We start from the raw sequence: 19,944 nt of genomic DNA, 5'->3' as shown, positions 1-19,944 counted from the left end.
CAATAAGCTGATTCTTTTGCTTTGAAAATACATTTTTGGAGATTGAAAAAATAACTTTTCTTCAAAGAGAAAACACAGATATAGATTTGAAAAAAATCAGTCTAGGACTTTGTTCTAACTTGTAAAGATACATGACGTAATGGGAAAAGCAGCTTTTCAAAACATTCTTTCAATCATAGTCATGGTAGAACTACTACTCATAAAACATACTGTGCTTGGATTTTGTTTGGAAGACTAGTATAAGTGAGACTTATCAAAACTATAAATCAGATGCAGTTTGCATTGACGATTTTGAAAAAAAAACTGGAATCATGACTGAGAGGAACAAGCGAAATATTTCTTGTGTAGTTTTCCATAAAACTTTTGGGGGAAAATCTGTAGTAAGCCAAGACAGTAAGGAATATTATAAAAGCAACTCATTAGATTGGTGTGGCTAGTGAACCAGGCTGGCTACAAATTTAAGTTGGCACCAAAGCAACAGCCGTGCATCTCACCGTCCCACTCCAGCTCATCAGAAAGGGCACAGAAGTCGTCTGGGTTTGAGGAGCGAAATCAGGGGCAAAACAACAGGTTTGAACGATAAACGCCACTCAAGCTGTTTACCATAAAGCTGCAGCTTCAAGTAGGGACAATCTCAAAAGTTTTACTTTTATTACAGACCATAGTCTTTGATTTTACATTGATTTGATAACACTTTTGACTTACCTGGGAGACCGGGCCCCAATTTGGCACGATCATCCACTGCATACACGCCTGAACTTTACTGGCCCCTAAAGGCAAGCGCAAAGGGGGGCGTCCTGAATCGTGGGGGCTGGAGGGATAGTGGGGCCGGTAAATTTGCGTGTGAGTGGGTAATCACACCGAATCACAGGGTCTGGTCTCCCAGGGTACTTCTGACTTTGAATTTGGTACATTTCCAAATTGATAAATGTAAGAGATCATAATATATAATTGAACATTTGAAACTGCCCCCATTGAAAGCTCAGGGTTTCAAAGCCAAACCAGCAGGCAATAGGTGAAAAGGTGAAATAAAAACCATCAAAAACATGCAAAGTAGGCGAAAAGATTTAGGCTTGCATTATGATAATCAACATCTACAAGGACATCGCAGCTATGGGATATTAAAAATTTATCATTCTGAGCTCAATACTTTTTATTTTTTAATTTTGCATGATTTTCTGTCGACTTTCCTGAGCAAATCATTATCTTCATGTTACTTTCCTAGTTCCAACTTTTCCAATTTTCCACCCCTCCCCCTAAATGATTCTTCCTAACAATTTCATGTCAACTCGACACAACATCATTCAACTACTATGAATGTGACAGAATTTAGGATTGAAGATTTTTTACCTTCCCATTCCAGATCGTTTCCATGACCTGATGAATCAAAGTCATCCATGTCATCTGGCGTATCAATGTCATCGGGGAGGTTGTCAAGGTCATCGTCGTCAAGGTCATCTGGAGTCTCGTCCACGCTGTCCTGTGTGGTCATGGTGCTGTCCAGGTTGACATTGAGGTTGGGGGACAGCGGGACACGTTTTCTCTGCTTGGGTCTCGCGCCCGATCCCAGATCCAGAGATGAGGGGGGCACTGTTTCAGAAAAGAAGACAATCATTGAGTACACAAAACCAAGGATACTGTGTTTTCTAGTCAAAAGAAACTTGTTGAATCTGGTCAAAAGTAACATTTAGGAAGGATTTTAGTTTCTGATGACCCCAGCAGTTGAAAAAAAAGTCACAAAGTATTCAATAAGAATGAAACTGGAAAAGCTTCATATTCAGATTTAGGTTGCCAGAAACAGTGGGCAACATTGCATAATAGACAAATTTGAACCACACAAACTGGTTTCATTATTGGGGGAATTTTACTCTATGTCATTGCTGGGCTGCCTGTAGGAAATGAATATCTGCCAGATGCCTAGCTATGTGACACCAGTCGGGGTTCAGGGAATGTTGTTTGAACACATTCTATTCTATACAGACATGCGCAATGACATACCAGGCAATTTGTGAGCAAAATCACCCCTATGACCAAACCAGCTGTTTGTGTGGTTCAAATTCATCTATTGTGAAAACTTGTTCTGAAAAGGTGACCTCCAACTGACCTCTCTCCCTGTCAGGACTGAGGGTGGTGCTGGGAGAACTGACCCCCGACTCCGTCCCATGATCCTCCAGGTCATCCTCTGGTAGTTGCCTAGCAACACAACAGAAAAAAACAAAATCATCAATACATACCTTGTAATGTCTAGTTCAAAAACTTTTTCAAAGATCGTACCTCCAAATCAGCAATAGGCAACTGATATAAATTAAGCTTGGTGTGATATGCATTTCCTTGGTGCTGAAGTGACATCCATTGCTTAAATAGTTAAAATTAAAGCTCTACAATTATGTAGAATAGACAAATCTACAAATGTAGCAATCCTTTTAACATAGATCTATTGTATCTGCTTATTCTTGCTTCTCTCAGTCTTGGATACATATACCGTAATCCTTGATTTGTTAACGATAACTTAATTTTTGCTACTTTTACAGTGACTATTAAACCACTAAAATTTCATCATCGCAAACATTTCATCACTCTTCCTGCTAAAGGAAAAAACATTGTTCCCACTGTTAAAATTAAATGCCATGAACTACTCCCTTTCCCAGCCCCAACTGCTAAAATTACCAACTGCAATATTGAATGGATTTACAGTAGTTAACTTTCTCCAAGCAGCCTAACCCTGTAAGCAATAGGTACTTGGCAGCTTAACGGCTACCTCAGTGTGTTAAAGGTTTTCATCAGTAGAACAGTACTCTCACAACCTCTTAGCTCTATGCATGGGAAGCTTGCCAAGATCATTGTTATTCCCAAGTGCTCTATAGACGGCTGCAATGTAATCAGTGTCAGTCTCTGTTGACACATTACATGGCCACCTCTCACACTCAGATCCGTCTTTCTGTCTTAAGTAACTCCTCACAGTCTAATTATACTTTTAAAGAGACAAGGAAAATACTAAGCAATGTGACTTTCAAATCACCATGGAATGACATGATGTCTGACTTTGAGATGTTCTTTGAATACAGATTCTGAAATAATATCCATAATGTAGATTTTTGCTGAAGGTTATTTGTAAGTGACAAAATAACAGTACATGTACATTAACAGACAGTGAACATATCTAGTAAGTTGAAATGCTCATCAAAATAGGCTTTAAAACTGTCAAAAACTCAAAGTATCAAAATCAAACAATACATGTACACATAAATGTTTTTTACTACACATCACATCATACATTTGTATATCACAGCGAAGCATAACACAGTCTGTAGTGTAATAATAGAGAAGTACTTTTCAACATACTTAAACTATAGAAATCAAACAATACATGTACATGTTTTTTTACCACATATCATATATCACAGAGAAGCATAACACAGAGAAAAATATTTTCTAACGTAGGCTTAAAGTTTAAACTATAGAAATCGAATAACAGTACCTTTGCCTCACCAACATACTACTAGTAGATGCCTGCGTAAGACTCTGAGAGTAAATGCTAAAATCTTGAGTTTTGTATATGATATATAGGGCTATTTACATGTATAAGCTGGCCTGAGATCTAATAATACAAGATGACACTTGAGGACCACCACATGCGTCAGTGAAGTTAACATTCAGAACCACCTACACATCCTGTCACTTCTTATCATACTACAGGATGTTACAAGCTGTCTAACATATTCCACCCACATACAATACAGAACTTCTAAAGGTTTTCCTTACATAGTTTTAGCATGGGGCAAACAGCTAAAAGTTTTATGGAATTCTTTGGGTATGTGACTGCCTAATATACAACTGTATGTCTACTAGTAGTAATTGCTAAAAAAAACGTTACGCACATTGTACAGTTAAACACATTTTAAACACAGGCTATTGCAAGGGGACTTTGGTATCATTTTAGAATGTGCAAATTAACATCAAATAAGGTACCGTTGAGGACGAAAAAGGCATGCTTGTCAGTAGAAAAGCCTGGAAAAGCTTTCATAATTACATTTAGTCTTGCAGGGATGGTTTTGAGGCAGAAAGGTAATCCAGTGGCTTTAGATAGATTAAACTTGCCGTAAGGGGAAATACTTTTGGGCTGAGGCCATGGAAAGGGATCTTTATGCTGGATTAAGGAGAAAGTTTGTACCTCAAAACAACAGCTTGGTTTTAGGATACAGTACACAAAGCATTACTATAGGGAATATGTTTTTCTCTTCGGGATCTGTATTATTTATCTTGGCAATGTCCTGTTGTCACTTTTAGCATAAAATATTCTAAACCAAGGAAACACAAGTCTTGAATGTGGCCTATCAAAATGATACAGGAGTGTATGCATGACTGGACTACACTGTAGCTGTCCTTGAATGATAATGAAAAATCAGTTTTTTACTAAATGCACATAACAGTAACCCTCTTTCCATACTCTATCAAAAACTGTTGTACATCGAAAATCAAAGCACTGATGAAACAACATGATAGATTTTAATGAAATGTAAATAAACATCGAAAATGTATGGTTATCTTTTGATTTGTCTTGAGTGATGTTTTTCTGAAAGGTACTACGGTTGTGTCCTATATGGACACGGATTAACTTATGAGTGCTAAAAGGGTGCTATTTTGGTAAGGCACTAGAACAAATCCACTTGGACATGCTCTCCATAATCTAAAAAAATCCTCTTGACCTGTAGGGCTTATCAATTTTGTAGATCAATCAAGTAGAAAAATAGAATATTTTCAAAACATAAGTTTACATTGTAAAGCTAACAATCTATCAACAGCAAGAGAGTCAAATCCATTCGATTCTAACATTTCAAAATCATTAATATGCACTTCAGGTTTTCCTAGGTTTTTAGTAGGAAAATTGTTCACCCTGGCTTACATAATATTAATAATGGTGGCAAAATAACTACTAGACAGTTTTTATACAGGTATCTGTTAAACATAAACAGTGCAGTATAACTGCAATGTAACACAGCTTCTAAATTTCAAAATAGATATTTCAGGCAACTGTTAGATGCTGTATGTTGATTGTAGAGATTGGTAAATTCCTGAATAACATAGTACCCAAGGGAGTATTGAGACTATTTTAGAAACATCATATGTATCAACAAGGGAAACAAACCAAGGTTAAATATCCCCTTTAGGCTAATATATCTAATTACACACAAGCGCATAAGATAAACCGGTATAATTTTCTAAACTCTATTTTTTTCATTTCTTCATTTGAGCTGTTCTATAATGAAACCTTAGGCATTCTGTGCAGGCTTAAATGTAATATCTAGGCAAAATGACCTTCTACATGTACATTCTACCCTATTCTGGGCCTCAGCTGGTCTTTCTTTCCATGAGACCACAAAAAAATCAATTGGTCATTCCCGTTCCAATTTACAACACCTGCTCCGAATTCCTACGAACTCAAAACTAGTGAATGTGTAAAAGCCTTTTATAGTACCACAAATTGGCTACAAACTATAGAAAACGCAATCCAGCAATCAATGATTCAGTCATGGCAAAGAGGAAATTACTATTAAATGATTCCACTTGGAAAATTGCCTTGAAAAGGGGCTATATATGAAGAGGATTATTACACAAAGGTAAAGCCTAAGGGCAGATTACCTAAAAAGCTGACTATGCTAAAATACTTACTATAAGTATACTGTGGGAGGAATATAGAAAACATGGTTAGACATAGAAATGATATTTGAACGTCAAACCTACAATGAGCCCATCGCGATCGGTAAGCGGCTACGACCATCACCGAGGGAAAAACTGCAAGTAACACTGATTACAGGCAGCCATCTTGAAAAGCTGATTCCCGCGTTATGCGTGCATGACCTTCACCAAGGTTAGATACAGGAAATTTGAATCCGACACTGTCAAGTGATGCGGCAATGCAAGATTCAAGTGGCAACGCACTGGAATAACTGGAAAATCCCGGGAACTATCCTGGCGTATTCCGACCACGGAATTCCGCGAAAAATCAATAACTGTCGGAATGCTGTGGAATTCTGAGGGGGAAGAAAGGGGGGAATGCACTGTATAATACATGGGCAATTACCCAGCATGGCAATTTATGCATGGTGCTTCATGACCCGTATATCCTCTTTGGATTAATGACACACGTCATTAACCGATGTGTCTATATTTGACGAATTCGTTTGAAAGATTTTGTAGTTTCCCTCGACCATCTGTTTGCCAGAGCTTCAGAAACAGCTAAATTTTCCTCTAGGATAAATAAAATATTAGATAAATAAATCATATTAGATGAATATATCATATTTCAAATTGCTGTATTTGACGAATTTGTTTGAAAGATTTTGTAGTTTCCCTCGACCATCTGTTTACCAGAGGTTCAGAAACAGTTCAATTTTCCTCTAGGATAAATAAAATATTAAGTAAATAAATCATAAAGATAAAGACTTATTTGAATATATCATATTTTTCAAATTGCGGTATTTGACAAATTCGTTTGAAAGATTTTGTAGTTTCCCTTTACCATCTGTTTACCAGAGTTAAAGATGAGATACAACTAAATTTCCCCCAGGATAAATAAATTTAGGAAATAAGTCTTTAAGTATGATAAAGACTGCTTTGACCATATCATATTTTTCATATTGCTAGTTATATACTTATGAGCTACTCTGTTTATATATTCTTTTGATGGATAAATCCTTTTGTGGCCCTCAAGCCTTAGATTAATATTTTATGCCCCGGGACACAACTCACTCAACCACATGTAACGTACCAGGAAAAGGTCACATAACCACAGGCAGCTACCAGAAACAACTGACAATTTCACATCCTCTTAGAATTCAAAACAGTTCTAAGAATCAGTGATATCTTTGGAAGACAGCTGCACAGAATCTAAATGAATCCTTTTTGTTCTTGATATTAAAATGATATTAGCAGTTTCCTGATAACATGAATGGATTAGTGTGAAGCTCAATAATATCAATGGTTGACTGCCATAAATACATTAAAAAAGTCATTTTCTAGGTCATGTAAATTTTGAATTCTATTCTGGTCAGCAATAAACAGTACTAGTAGTATAGTTTACAAGATTCACGGTATTTGTTCAATGCATCATTTTCTTAGAATTTACTTTTTAAATTAATTTCTTTGATATTGTTAAACAAAAAACAAAATAAAGTCTTCCATCAAGAATTGCCATTTAAAAAGATTCTAAATACAAACACCACTTCTTAACAATCATCAGTTCTGAAATTTTCTCATGAGATCTATGATTAAAGAGGGAACGGTTGGTGGAATGATTTATTGTAATTTCTCTCTGGGTCCTAGCAGCCAGTCATTACCAAATTGTCAAAGCCATTTTATTCCATACAGCGGTAATGAAATTTCCTTTCGTTGGCACTGTTTCTGTGTCACAAGGTGTGGGCATGCGGCCAAAAATGTTCTATCAGTTGGTCAGGAGCTAACAGCACTTCAGATGCCAGAACAAATCAGCCTGGTATTTGTTTAGATGACAGAAACATGGCCCCTGGGTACATGTGCTTGTGGACAGAGAACAGTCACTACAAGTACAAGGGACATTTGGTTGACATTTAGTAAAGCACAGTCAACGAGCTTTCGCTGTACGTTGACGAAGGTTCAAGACATTCAGGTAATGAGATACGCCAAAACACAGTTACTCAAGCAACTGGATATGATTTTGAAACAGTCGGGCGTTTGAGCTTTAGCCGTATTTGTTGATATCGTTGCCAAAATCAAAAATTGCCTCAGACTGAAGTGTACAATGTTTTTGTATTATTGACCTGAAAATCTAACCAATCACGGGGTTTGGGGAGTTGCGAACATCGGACGATCTCTAAAAATCGTGCAATGATTGAGATAACACCAGATGTATTACTGCCGATCAATTTTTCTGCTTTGTGACAATCACCTTAGGACAGTGAACAGTGTCCGTTTAAATCCCCTACACAACAATCCGCTTTCCATACTACTTATAATATTTTCCCTAATGCATTCGACAGGACATCTAAGAGCATATGCATGTACAATAGTCATGTATGCTATGATGAATTACTTTATCGATGAAAAGGACAATGCTTTACTTGTAGATATGCACATTTTTTTATAGAAAATATGGTATGTGACTAAAAGGAAATGCATGTTAGATAAACTAGACATGCATAAAAACCAGGAAACATGGTACAACGCAAAGTCTACTACTGTAACAGTTCTGATATTCTGTACTATTAATCTCTTTCATGAAATATAATAAATTGTAAGTCAAGTGGACAACAAGTTTGATCTTTGCTTCTTGTGATATCCCTGTATGATACGAATAGCAAATTATCAGCTAGAGCTTTTTTAAATTCATAACTATATTTTCATTCATTCCATACATAGACACTAACCAATGACTATATGGGAGAAGCAATACAAAATATCTAATATAAACACCATGATATCTATTTCTTCCCAGGCATGTAACCCATACATGACACTAACCTACAGTTGATTATGAATCCCCCCCTTTGTGCCCCCCAACCTACAAAGCCCTGGATCCAATCTAATACATGTAATAAATCACCCGTCAATATCAAGTGCTCCAAGCCTACCATATATGTAGCACATATTAGTCATATGACCTCCTACATATGTGCGTCACAAGAGCTAACACAAATAAAACAGATAACAATATCTTTCTGCGTCATAAAATATTTAAGACACATAAGGAGGGGGCTTTCACGTCACACAACAACGTCGTTACCAGAAACAGCCCAGCAATTTCTCGGCCGAAACCTCCATGGAGACAACGGACATCATCTGTTGCCGTGGCAACTAATCATGGCCCGCTGACGTCACGACTGTGTCATCTGGGTTCTCAGTGTTGATTAAGTCGACTATGCATTACTGAAGAGCACTGGGTCACACGCAAGTAAAGATAGCGACTGTCACGGTGTTCCAATTTAAGAACGATGTTGTCACGAGACTTGTGGCTTTACTTTCCTCCAGACAGGGTATCAATAGAAGAGGATTACGAAGAATGCAGAGCTCTGACGTGATGGGAGCTTATCTTGGATGGGCGATGTTAAATTGATACAAGGTTCTTGGCACTCAAGTTCTTTATTGATAAAAATTTGTACAATTCTTACTATTGAAAAACCTATAGGGATGAACACCAAATGATTCATGGAATAAAAATAAAATTGAGGCTTATTGCTAAACTTCAAAATAGTCAATACAAACTTCTACATGTTGTCACAATAACCAACAGTACAACATGTAATTTGAAATAAACTACATGATTCTGAATTGTAGTCCAAAATAATACACAACCATACATCTTCAATAAGTTGGCATCAATAAATGCTAGTCATTGAATTCCACAAAACTAATGGTAGAGTGACTGTTACAGTAAAGTTAAGAATTTGTAGGCGATTGCTTGCTGTAGATTCATTTAATTTGTGGCACATTGAAAGTCTTGTTTAATTTTGTGGCACATCAAGAGTTTGCAGTCTCTGTTATAGTTCACAGTTGAAAGGATCATTGCAGTAACACAATGGAAGACAGGACATAGGTTTGTGGTGTGATACGTTTACGGTGAGAAGTCCCTACAAAAACTGTCATCGTCAAAACACTGAAAACACACTGCTAGGCGGCCCAAACCTGCACTACTTCTTCCTTACTTTAAAAGTTATCTGCTACCAAATAATCAAGACCACAGCATGTCCATGACCAGAGATACAAAAACCTAAGTACTGCTGCAGTACCAAGCTCAGGCACCAGGAGGCCCAAAATCAATCTTTACCTTCAGGTTCACAACACCTACCCACATACAAAATATTATCGCAATCGCTTGCACCATTCTTGAGATACAGTGTCGGAACCACAGGCGCCCAGCCATAGACGAACCCAAAACTACATAATTGTATTACCTCCAATTTCGTGAAGGTGACTTAAAGGCACCCAAAGCATTTTATGAGGCTTGCAAACTAAAAATAATCTAGTTGCTGAAATTTTTATGAAATTGACATTTAATGCCACATTTGCGTGCGGATTTCTTATCAAAAGTGCTCAAAAGCGGCACAAAAATAAGCTACATGGTGATCTTTTAGTTTCACGCGCCTAGTGTAAATAGGCCGATACCATAGCCCCGCCCACCTCCGTCAAACGAAATGCAAAATCAAAACATAAAAATGCAAATATTTGACGGACATGCAGTCACTCTCTCATTGGTCGAACCGCTAATTGTGATGGACAGTCAGGATCAGTCTATTAGGGCTAAAATTTTCTATCAGTTCTCACCACACAACGACATCGAATCTTTGCTCCTTTAATTTCAATATGTAATGGTATAGTGTCAGTGAAACCTACTATGTGTAGGAATGACTAGAAATTTGGTTTTTTTAAGTCAAGTTTCAAGCCTCATAAAATGCTCTGGATGCCTTTAAAAAGAATCTAAATTAAAGTAATGTTAATCAAGATACAGGACTGCCTTACCCTGGAAGTTCGTCGTCTTGCCATTCCTCCTGTACGGCGACCCCTTCCATCACGTGACTGGAGCGTTCCCGGCGCGGAGAGGACTCTGAGAAGGAAACACAGGAAGCCGCTTATACTTATCTGACTCACACAACAGCCTGTATGTCACTGATTATCATACATCAAAGTGATAAGGATGTCTGACTCAGTTAGCACCAAAAGCACTGTTTATATAAATACTGTAAATGCAGAAATGTTCGCGGTGGATTTATGTTCGCGGATTTCGCGGTGAACTCTTTACCGAGAACTTAAAACCAGCGCAAAAAGCCGTTCCATCGTATGACTATATATAGTTTCAAATGCGACCTCAAAAACACTGTGAACACTCAATTTTTCCCCTACCGGGAAATTAAATCCCCACAAACATTTCTGTCTTTACAATTACAGTATATCTTTTTTGACTACACTGACAAAAACCAATGGTTGCCCTGACTGTAATCTTGTACATTATATTTCTCACAGTGACAAGCATTTGGCAGGGAGGGTTTTCAGAATCTGATTGAATTTTCCCCATGTGTACAGTGTATCATGCATAGCATGTCTGTTCGTGTCCTCAGAGACATGGCTAGATGAAGTTCAAGTTGGCAAAACATACAATATTCATGATATACACTGACTGCTACCCACACTTGTGCCAGGGAACCCTGCAGCAGTATAATCAAATACTGGATACTACAATAATTCAACAGTTCACCAGGAAGAAATTCAAAAAGATATTTTAGAAACTACCATAATGATTATATTCTCTAGATCTACTCTACCCCTATCAAAACACAAACCTACTTGTACATTGTAGTCTGTGGTTACTATAGATATTCTACATACGGGATTATAGCAGATACAGAATCTGATGTAACTTCCAGTTCAGTACAGGGAACTCAGGGAGAGGTCTAAAAATGTCTCAGGGAGACAAGTGATGGTTGTTTGATTGACAGGGTCACTGACACAGGGCTAGACAACACAGGGCTAGACTTCCTCCCCTTCCAAGAACCATCATGTTCATAGCAGCTGGTTCTAATAGTGTGACAAAAATGCACCGGTACCTTGGACTATCCAGGCTGACAACATAGAACAAATACTAGTATCGCTATACCTTTATGCCCATTTGTCACAATCCTATGGTAAGATTTACATGCTTGTCGATAGAGTGTAGTTCAAATGAAAGCTGCTAAGTTCAGTGCCTTATCTCGTAATGGTTAAGACCCTTAAAGAATTCCTAGATTTCCCATAAATTAAATCACCAAAAATCATCATCAATTTATAAGTTAGTATTACACGTACATTGTTTTTGCTATTGCTATGGTGTGCTATACTTTTCCATGAATACAAAACAATATCAAACATCTAACACAATGTGTCATCATAATGAAGAACGCCATTTGCATTACAATCTTAGTTATATGGCCCAGTGAAAAGTGGCTTGAACGAATCAGTTCCCTACATGTATATGTCATGCAATGTGGCAGTTTAAAACAGTTGACTTTAAAGATTCTGATTGAAAAAAGTAAAGGTTGTATTCCACACCTGGTTGTGCTGTGTGTTCAGGAGTAGGAGGGGCTGATCCAGCCAGGGGGTGACTCATTACTGATGTCTTGGGGGATGATGAAGTGAGGGGTTCCTGGATAAATAGAATCAGAGACACAGACTTAAAAAAATCCATACAGTATAAAGAGAAACCAGAGCTTCAAATGAGTTGTTTAGGTTCATATTCCTATCAATTTAGCATTTCGTTGTTGTTTCAGAGCTTTCCTCTTTTCTAGTTCTTTCGTCACTAACAGCAAAACCTACTATTTTGCTGTAGACGAGTAGCCTTTCTCACACACACACACACACGTACACACAGACACACACTGTTCAGAAACTTAACAGGTTTGTGCTGACTTTAAGTTGATTCCAGATTTCAAAATTTCGCAATCTTTATTTGGAAGTAAAAGAATAACAAAAGGCTTCATGTCTAAACAAAGATGCGTATCATACACAATTGCACATAATATTTACACAACACAAAAGTGTGACATACAACTTGTAACATATCCACTCACCCCTGGCATCTGTTCAGCTTCTCCAGTTTCTGCGCCAGACTCCCGTAACTCCCTCGGTATAAACGCCAGGTCGTGGTCTGTCGGTGTGTGGATGGGACTGGCCTTCTGTACGCTGACCGTGGGAACTTCCAGGATCCCGACACCCCCTACCGCTCCCTGCATCTCTTCGACATCCTTCATCACAGTTCCTTCAATCACAACGGTTGTCTCTGGTTGTTTGGATCCAAACAAATCCTCAACAGTCTCTCCACTTGTAGGCAGTTGATCACTGGGCAAGGGTGTCTCAGCGTTGAAGTCTTCGCTAGTTCCATCTGGTTCTTCCCTGGTTCCGACCAGTTCCACCTTGTCTGACTCCTGCCACGGTCCGCTGAGCTCGGGAAACGTCTTTACCGGTGTCTCCGGAGACGTGAGTTGAGGCGTACTGCTAATGCTGTACGTGGTGGAAGTGTCGTCAGTTGTGGAGCTATCCATGGCTGGGTAGCCATCAGACAAGGGGCTGGATAGATCCTCTTCGCTTTCCTTTAACTGTGAGAAACCCCTGGCGAACGCCTCCTTTGCTTCCGTTTTGCTGATAGCCACGTCAATTGACTCAGCTGTCTGTAGAGTTGCCTTCATTGCCGTTTGCACCGCTGCCAGAGACTCTCCCACAGCGGCAAAGGACTGCATGGTGTGGTCTTGCGACTGTGGGGTCAGATCCTGGTCATCCGCAGATTCATCGCGGTCCATCGTTACAGCCTGCTGTAACACGGCACTTGTGACGTCCTCTGCAAACTGGTCCAGCTCCAGTCCTTCCCTCGCCGCCTGCTCAAAGGCAATCTTTGTAAGGCGTTCGGCGACAGCGGTCGCAGCTTGATCCTTGTTCGTAGCATCCTTCATGACCTGGCTTGTCAGCATCTCAGCAAACTCTTCCGCCGCTTGGTTATCGTTATCGGAGTGTTCTTCTGTTATAGGGCTTGGGAGTTCGAGCGTGTCTTCCACAAAGCTCTCATGTGTGTCCTGAGTCTCAATGGCTTGCTCGATCGACTCAGCAGTCTTCAGGGAGGCCATGACAGCCTTACGGAGAACGTCCGATGTCAGGTTCTCTGCAAACCTCTCAGTGCTTTCTTCCTCCAAACTTGGTTGCTTCTCGACTGTCTTTACTTCTTGGATAGACTCGGACAATCCGGAACCCACAATCTGTGAGGAGAGTTCCTCGGCAAACTGTTCTGTGTTAACATCGCCAAAAGAATATGCTTTCTGGTCTTCTTCAGGCTCCCCTGGTACAAAGGAGTCTCCAGTGACAACCTCAGAGGATGTAAACTTTGATGTCTCTTCTTCTTGCCTGTAGTCTACTGTGTGCATCGGATCGAAGCTGAAAATATCAAGAGCCGGATACTGGCTGCTTTCTTCAACCTCTTTGAGGGAACTAGGTCCAAAGGGGTTTTCCTTTGGCATTTCAATAGGCGTTTTTGCCAGAAACGGGTTGAACTTTTCAGTCGTAGCTAGATCTTGTCCTAAAAGGTCTAACCCTTGACTTGGTGCAACTGGGGTTTTCTGTTCATCATCTTCTTCTTCTTCTTCTTCATCTTCTTCTTTTATGACTTCTGTAGGAGCCTTGGAGAACATGAACTCTGTGTTTGCTGGTTCCGAGCTCTCCAGAGAATAGGAGTTGGAACTTTCGGAGGAGTCGGTTGCGTCCGACATCTTTCCAGGGCTGGAGGACATGTCATCACTCGAGTCATCCTTTTTCTGCATGTCTTCAATGTGCTCTAGATCTTCAAGTTCATTCACTTCGGGAGGGGGCGACTCAAGAGCTGAGACGTTTTCTTCTGATGGACTTGTGGCGGAGAAGAACTGGTCGCTTTCGCTTTGAGTGATGGAACTTTGAGTCATCGCACCAAGAGACTCTGTAGCAGACTTGTAGTCGGACAAGGTAGGTGATGTAACGTCGAGAAGACGACTTGCGACAGGGCTTGTAATTCCGCTTTGCCACGACTCCGTAACCTCGCTTTCGCTTTGAGTGATGGAACTTTGAGTCATCGCACCAAGAGACTCTGTAGCAGACTTGTAGTCGGACAAGGTAGGGGACGTAACATCGAGAAGACGGCTTGCGACAGGGCTTGTAATTCCGCTTTGCCATGACTCCGTAACCTCAGTTTTGCTCTGAGTGATGGAACCTGTGATGGCACCGAGAGACTCTGTAGCAGACTTGTACTCGGACGACGTAGGGGACATCACGTCTAGAAGACGACTTGAGACAGGGCTTGTTATGCTGTCTGGCGACGTCTCAGTAATCGTGCTCTGCTCCGATTCCGCGTCCAAAGACTCTATAGAGTAAAGCGGTGTCCATGCTTCCCTTTTGTCCTCTGCTTTCGGAGTACTCTCGGTTTGTAGTGCTTCGTCAAGGACTTCTTCAGTGTCAAAGAATGGACTACTGCCGGCTGGGTCCTCTATACTTGGAGGGAAAGAACCAAAAACATCTAATAAGGCCCCTGTACTCTGATTGGCTGATTCATCTTTTGCTTCTTTGACTTCTTGTTGCTGATTGGTCAAGTCATTTCTTGATGATTCAGCAGTAGATGTTGATATGACATCACCTTCAAGCAGATCTGAAGGATCGCTTTCAATCTTTTCTTCTGCTTTATTTTCTTCAGGAATAACCTCTAAGTCTTCAAGGAAAGGGTTTGGTGAGGCAGATCCTTGCTCCTTTTTAGCATGTGTGGCATCAAGGTCTTGCTCAATATTACTGAAGTCATCCATAAAGGGGTTGTTGATTGAGTTACCTGATGAGCTGGATTGTTTGTCAAAATCATCAGGCGGTATTTCCTTGAGACCAAAGGGGTCATCGCCGAGCAGATCAGCTGCTGTGTTCTCTTTAGTACCAGAACTCCAGAAGTCAGGATCGGTGAAAGGATTTTCCTGGCTGTCTGATTTCGTCGTTTCTTCAGCTTTTGGTTGTTCTTGAGTTTCTACCAAGGTGTCAACGAGCCCGTTTCCTAAGACATCTGGCTGTAGTTTCACTGGAGAGGGAGTGAAATTATCGCCAAACGGGTTGCTACTGTCAATCGGTGACGACTCGCCAAAAGCACCCCCGGACGAGAATGGGTCTAAACCGAGACCAAAGGGATCCCCGGAACCAAACGGGTCTGGCATTGTTTCAACGACAGGTGTTTTATCCATGAAAGGGTTGGCCCTGTCTTTGGATTCATTTAAATCTGAGTCATCGCGGAGAATCTCTAGACTACTAGCATCTGTGCCTTGCTGGCTGTCAGTGCTTTCTCCCAAGTGTAGAGGTTCAAGGTCTTTACCAACTTTGCTCACCATTTCTTGAGCAAAGAGGTATGCCACAACGTTACCCGTTGCCTCTGTCGGCAACTGCATGAGATCGATGTCCTTTTCCGTGATGTCAACCTCCTTTGACGCTATCGGATCAAAGTCGGCAAACTCCTCGCTTTCGCTTTTCCTCTTCATTCTCTCCATGAACTCTTCCGTCGTGAACTTCATTTGGTCGAAATTCTGGTTGTTTAGCGTCGAGTCGATGAAACTATTTGGTGGGGTGCGTGGGCAGCTTGTGTTAGGTGATGCTTCATCTGATATTCCCAACAGATTTCCAGAAATCTGGCTACTAGAGTTGGGTAGTTCCAACATAGGGGAGGGGTCAGGCGAAAACATGAGCAGATTATCATTTTGTACCTCGAGTTGCATTCCTGTACTTGATGCTTCAACACTACTTCCACCAAATAATTCCACGTCAACATTCGCTACACTGTCAGGTTTTCCTTGCTCCTTGTCTAATAAGTCGTCGGATAAAAGGCCACTGTCCGAATGCTTCATAGGCGACCACGCTTCATGTTCCGAGCTGTCGCTATCCGGTGTCTTATCGAACCCTGTGTCTGAACTTTCAGGAGAGAACAAGCCCCTGCTTCCAGTAAGGTGTGGCTTGGACGGCTCCTGAAATGGCGTCTCAAGGAAATCTTGTAGGATGGGGAGGACTTTTTTCCGAGAGGCGGCGACGTTGCCTTGGTGATAGGCTCGCAGGGTGGGGATGCCGGTCTCGAAGTGAGACAAGCCGAGGGTAACGTGTGTGGCCGTGTCAAGTGTTTCAGCCACCTGTAACGATACAGACACCTGTAAAAACACAGAAATGGTATCAAACAGGGTTGGGGACATTCACCTACACACTACGCATGCTTAAAAATTGTATAACATTTTGCAACAAGGTGCCAATATATTATCTGCAGCATTCTACATGTCATAGTATTAAGACAACATGGGTTGATGCCATTATGTTGATGCCAAATCAATCCTGATAAATCAAATTTAGTTTTATCCTACTTTCTAGAGCATAAACATTTTCACAGTTTCTGTTACAGTACTGTCTTGACAAAAATGTCACCCACCCACTGCACACGAAGCTTTTTTTCAGCCTAGCAATAGCAACACTTGTTTAGGTCAGAGATGTTTTGCTATATTTTATGTAGACCATAGTTTATTCATGTTCAAATATTTCAACAGACTGGTTTTCAATTATGCATAAAAAGGATTTGTACAAATTTAAATGTACTTCTATTTATACAGAAGGTTTTAAGAAATAATAAATAAAGAAATTTTCAGGTCTCTTTCTCACCCTCTCTCTGAGGATGTTGTCTTCACTGTACACGGCCAGCTGACGTTCCATGCCTCCTGTCTTGTTTGTGGCTATCGTCATGACAACCAGGACCTTAGCATTCTGCCTGGAGCAGAACTCCTTCATAGACTCTATTAGGTTTGGCTTGTCCAACAATTCCTGGGAAAAAAGAGCAAAGGAATAGGAAATCTATTAGTATAACAAGAAATCAAAGATCTCTGAGTCATAATTCCGTGAAATATTGAGAGTTTTTGTGAATTTCTTGCTGAGCTTTCGGTTATCATTGTAAATTTCTCAGTATTTCTGTATATGCATGTTCCTGCCTTTCTGGGGGACTTTTGACCAGGGCCAAGCCTTATGTTGGCCCCGGGGCAAACCGGCCTTCCAACCCTGCAAGTCTCCAGTTACACCATTTTCCACTTCACATCCTGCCACTCAAATAAGTGCAAACACACACCAGGAAAAACAAACAGACCGTTTTCACAAACTCAAGGTAACTTGGAATCAAAAGCCTTGCTAAGAAAGAATAGATGAGGCTTGTCCTGCATTTCTTCTGCTTGCCTCTAGGGGGAGCTGCGGCCCTACATGCACAATCTATGCTAGGGTCACATTTCCAAACTGAGGCCGGGCCGGGTAGTTTGTGGAAACAAAAAACACAACACACAGAGCATATTTTACAAGAAATAGTCATCAGCATAATATAATACTTTGTGTGTATGTCTTCACGCACACTTTGATTTATTTTTCGTTTCTGCAAACAGTCCTGGTTTGGAAATGTGACCCTATAATTTGTCACTACACCTTATAATGCAGCTGCAGTTCCAAATTCAATCAGATCCTCAATCATGACAGATCATTGCCTTAATAGATCCGACAAACAGATCACACTGGGAGTCACACACAGGGGGACCCCACAAGGGCATCTCTGAACAGACGACCTTTAGGAACTGCAGAGTGATTGGATACTGAGTCCTGTTTACTTAAATTGATTTAAGGGCCTGACTTCCAGCATTGCAAGCAGTGATCTGCAATCTATGAATGTTATTAACTAACTGCTCCCTAGATTTACCATACCTACTGTCATTATTCTTTATAATAGCTCACACAAGTACATGCACTAGTAGAAAGTAATTAGAATTCTTACTCTTCCGTAAAAATATATATTATGGACACTCATACTGTACATGTACAAAGTCATGTAATCCATTTAGCAAGGTTCTGTTACAGTAGATTAACCCTAGCTCAATTAGGATGTTGTTTAGAGTTCTTTCCTACATTAATTTTGCAAATTAAAAAAAAGACATATTTCAACAGAAGAGAACAAAAGCCACAGTTTTTCTGTTATAATTTAGGAAAAAAGTATTAAGTGGGTGAGGGTTTAGATTTTCATTCCCAATAAGATTTAATAATTACTTTCCTATCCATGCAATAAAATATTTTCTGTCCAAATGTATGAATATTCTTAAAGGCTTAGTACAAGGTAATAACTATGCCTTAGACAATGACTGAGGAAAATAAATTTTAGTAATAATTGGGCATACAGGAAATATGAAACTATCACTTATACAAAGTAATTTTTGCGCAAGTAGACATTACAAGTCTTCCAAATTCTTAATATGATCTTAATATGAGTATCATTTGTCTGAATGACGATAGAAAAAAGCATTAGACCGTCAAAATTTATGGCCAATGCGTAATCTGTATCATCCAATAAGTCATCCCGGGTAGCATTACATGTGATTCGATATTCGCTGTCTTAAATTCAATATGACCAACGTCAGTTGACACCTTAGATCAATACTTCCTTATATCATGAAATATGAAGATTCTAAGACATACTTAGCCAAGTATAACTAGATAGAAGCATTGAAAAATCACCTTGTAATTGGGTTATATATTCAGTACAGCTGAATGTTATAAGAATATGAAAATTTCAAGACATACTTATCCTATATACTGTAAATGTATTAATAAGTTTGCAAGGTTTTAATTTTGTGGTAGGGAAAAAATGGAGTGTTCGTGGTGGTTTTAAGTTCGTGTTTGAAACAGTAAATAGACAAGGGGGTAGGAGGGCAAAAAAATCCCAGTGGTTTTAAGTTCACGGCAAAGAGCGTAACTTGAAAACTGCGAACATAAAACCACCGCGAATACTTCTGCATTTACAGTACTAATAGTATAACTCATGGATAGAAGCATTGAAAAATCACCAAGCAATTGGGTTATACAATTCAGAACAACTGGCGTTACATTTAATAAGTTGTGTTGGATTTTCAAGTCTCCCAATTGACAGTTATTTCAATGGATACTGCGATCTTTACCACCATGGGTGTAACTGACGTTATTTCATAAATAATGCATAGGTCTGACTTCACTACGGCCCACACACACAAAGGGCATATGTACATGTACAGTACCACCCACCCTGTATTGAATTTTCGGCCATCTGTTTTTTTTTTCTAGATCTGATCTACTGTAAATGCAGAAATGTTCACGGGGACTTGATTTTGCGTTAGAGTCTCAGAAAATGGAGTATTCGCGGTGGGTTTAAGTTCGCATTTGAAACAATAGTAGTGCTACAGTCACACAAAGGAACGGCTTTTCGCTGTGGTTTTAAAGTTCGTGGTAGAAAGTTCACTGCAAAAACTGCGAACATAAAACCACCATGAACATTTCTGCAATTACAGTATATAATTGACAGTAAATTCCCACACCCTACTTTTTGAGTGTGTGTTTTTTGTTTTAGCAAATAAGGATGTGTTGTGACTG

General features: G+C 39.8%; 1 protein-coding gene across 7 annotated transcripts in view; it reads right to left on the bottom strand.

Moving 5' to 3' along the window:
• LOC136425743 (protein prune homolog 2-like) overlaps window positions 1-19,944 on the bottom strand; it is a 45,233-nt gene that overhangs the window by 11,417 nt on the left and 13,872 nt on the right. For 5 of the 7 annotated variants that reach the window (XR_010754119.1, XM_066414688.1, XM_066414686.1 and 2 more), the window contains exons 7-12: window positions 17,179-17,337; window positions 12,573-16,679; window positions 12,055-12,148; window positions 10,492-10,576; window positions 2,105-2,193; window positions 1,351-1,590 (exon numbers count right to left, since the gene is read on the bottom strand). Coding sequence is in view for 6 of the 7 variants with exons in the window: in XM_066414688.1 (XP_066270785.1) it covers window positions 1,351-1,590; window positions 2,105-2,193; window positions 10,492-10,576; window positions 12,055-12,148; window positions 12,573-16,679; window positions 17,179-17,337 (4,774 nt within the window). In the remaining variant the exon portion in view is untranslated. Of the gene's footprint in view, window positions 1-494; window positions 534-1,350; window positions 1,591-2,104; window positions 2,194-10,491; window positions 10,577-12,054; window positions 12,149-12,572; window positions 16,680-17,178; window positions 17,338-19,944 lie in introns of all 7 variants that reach the window. The other 2 variants (XM_066414687.1, XM_066414684.1) reach the window with 2 other exon arrangements.

Source organism: Branchiostoma lanceolatum, chromosome 19 (genome assembly GCF_035083965.1).
Source record: "Branchiostoma lanceolatum isolate klBraLanc5 chromosome 19, klBraLanc5.hap2, whole genome shotgun sequence".
Classification (NCBI taxonomy): Eukaryota; Metazoa; Chordata; class Leptocardii; order Amphioxiformes; family Branchiostomatidae; genus Branchiostoma; species Branchiostoma lanceolatum.
The sequence above is the reverse complement of the archived record's forward strand: the minus strand, read 5'-3'. Positions and strand labels throughout refer to the sequence as shown.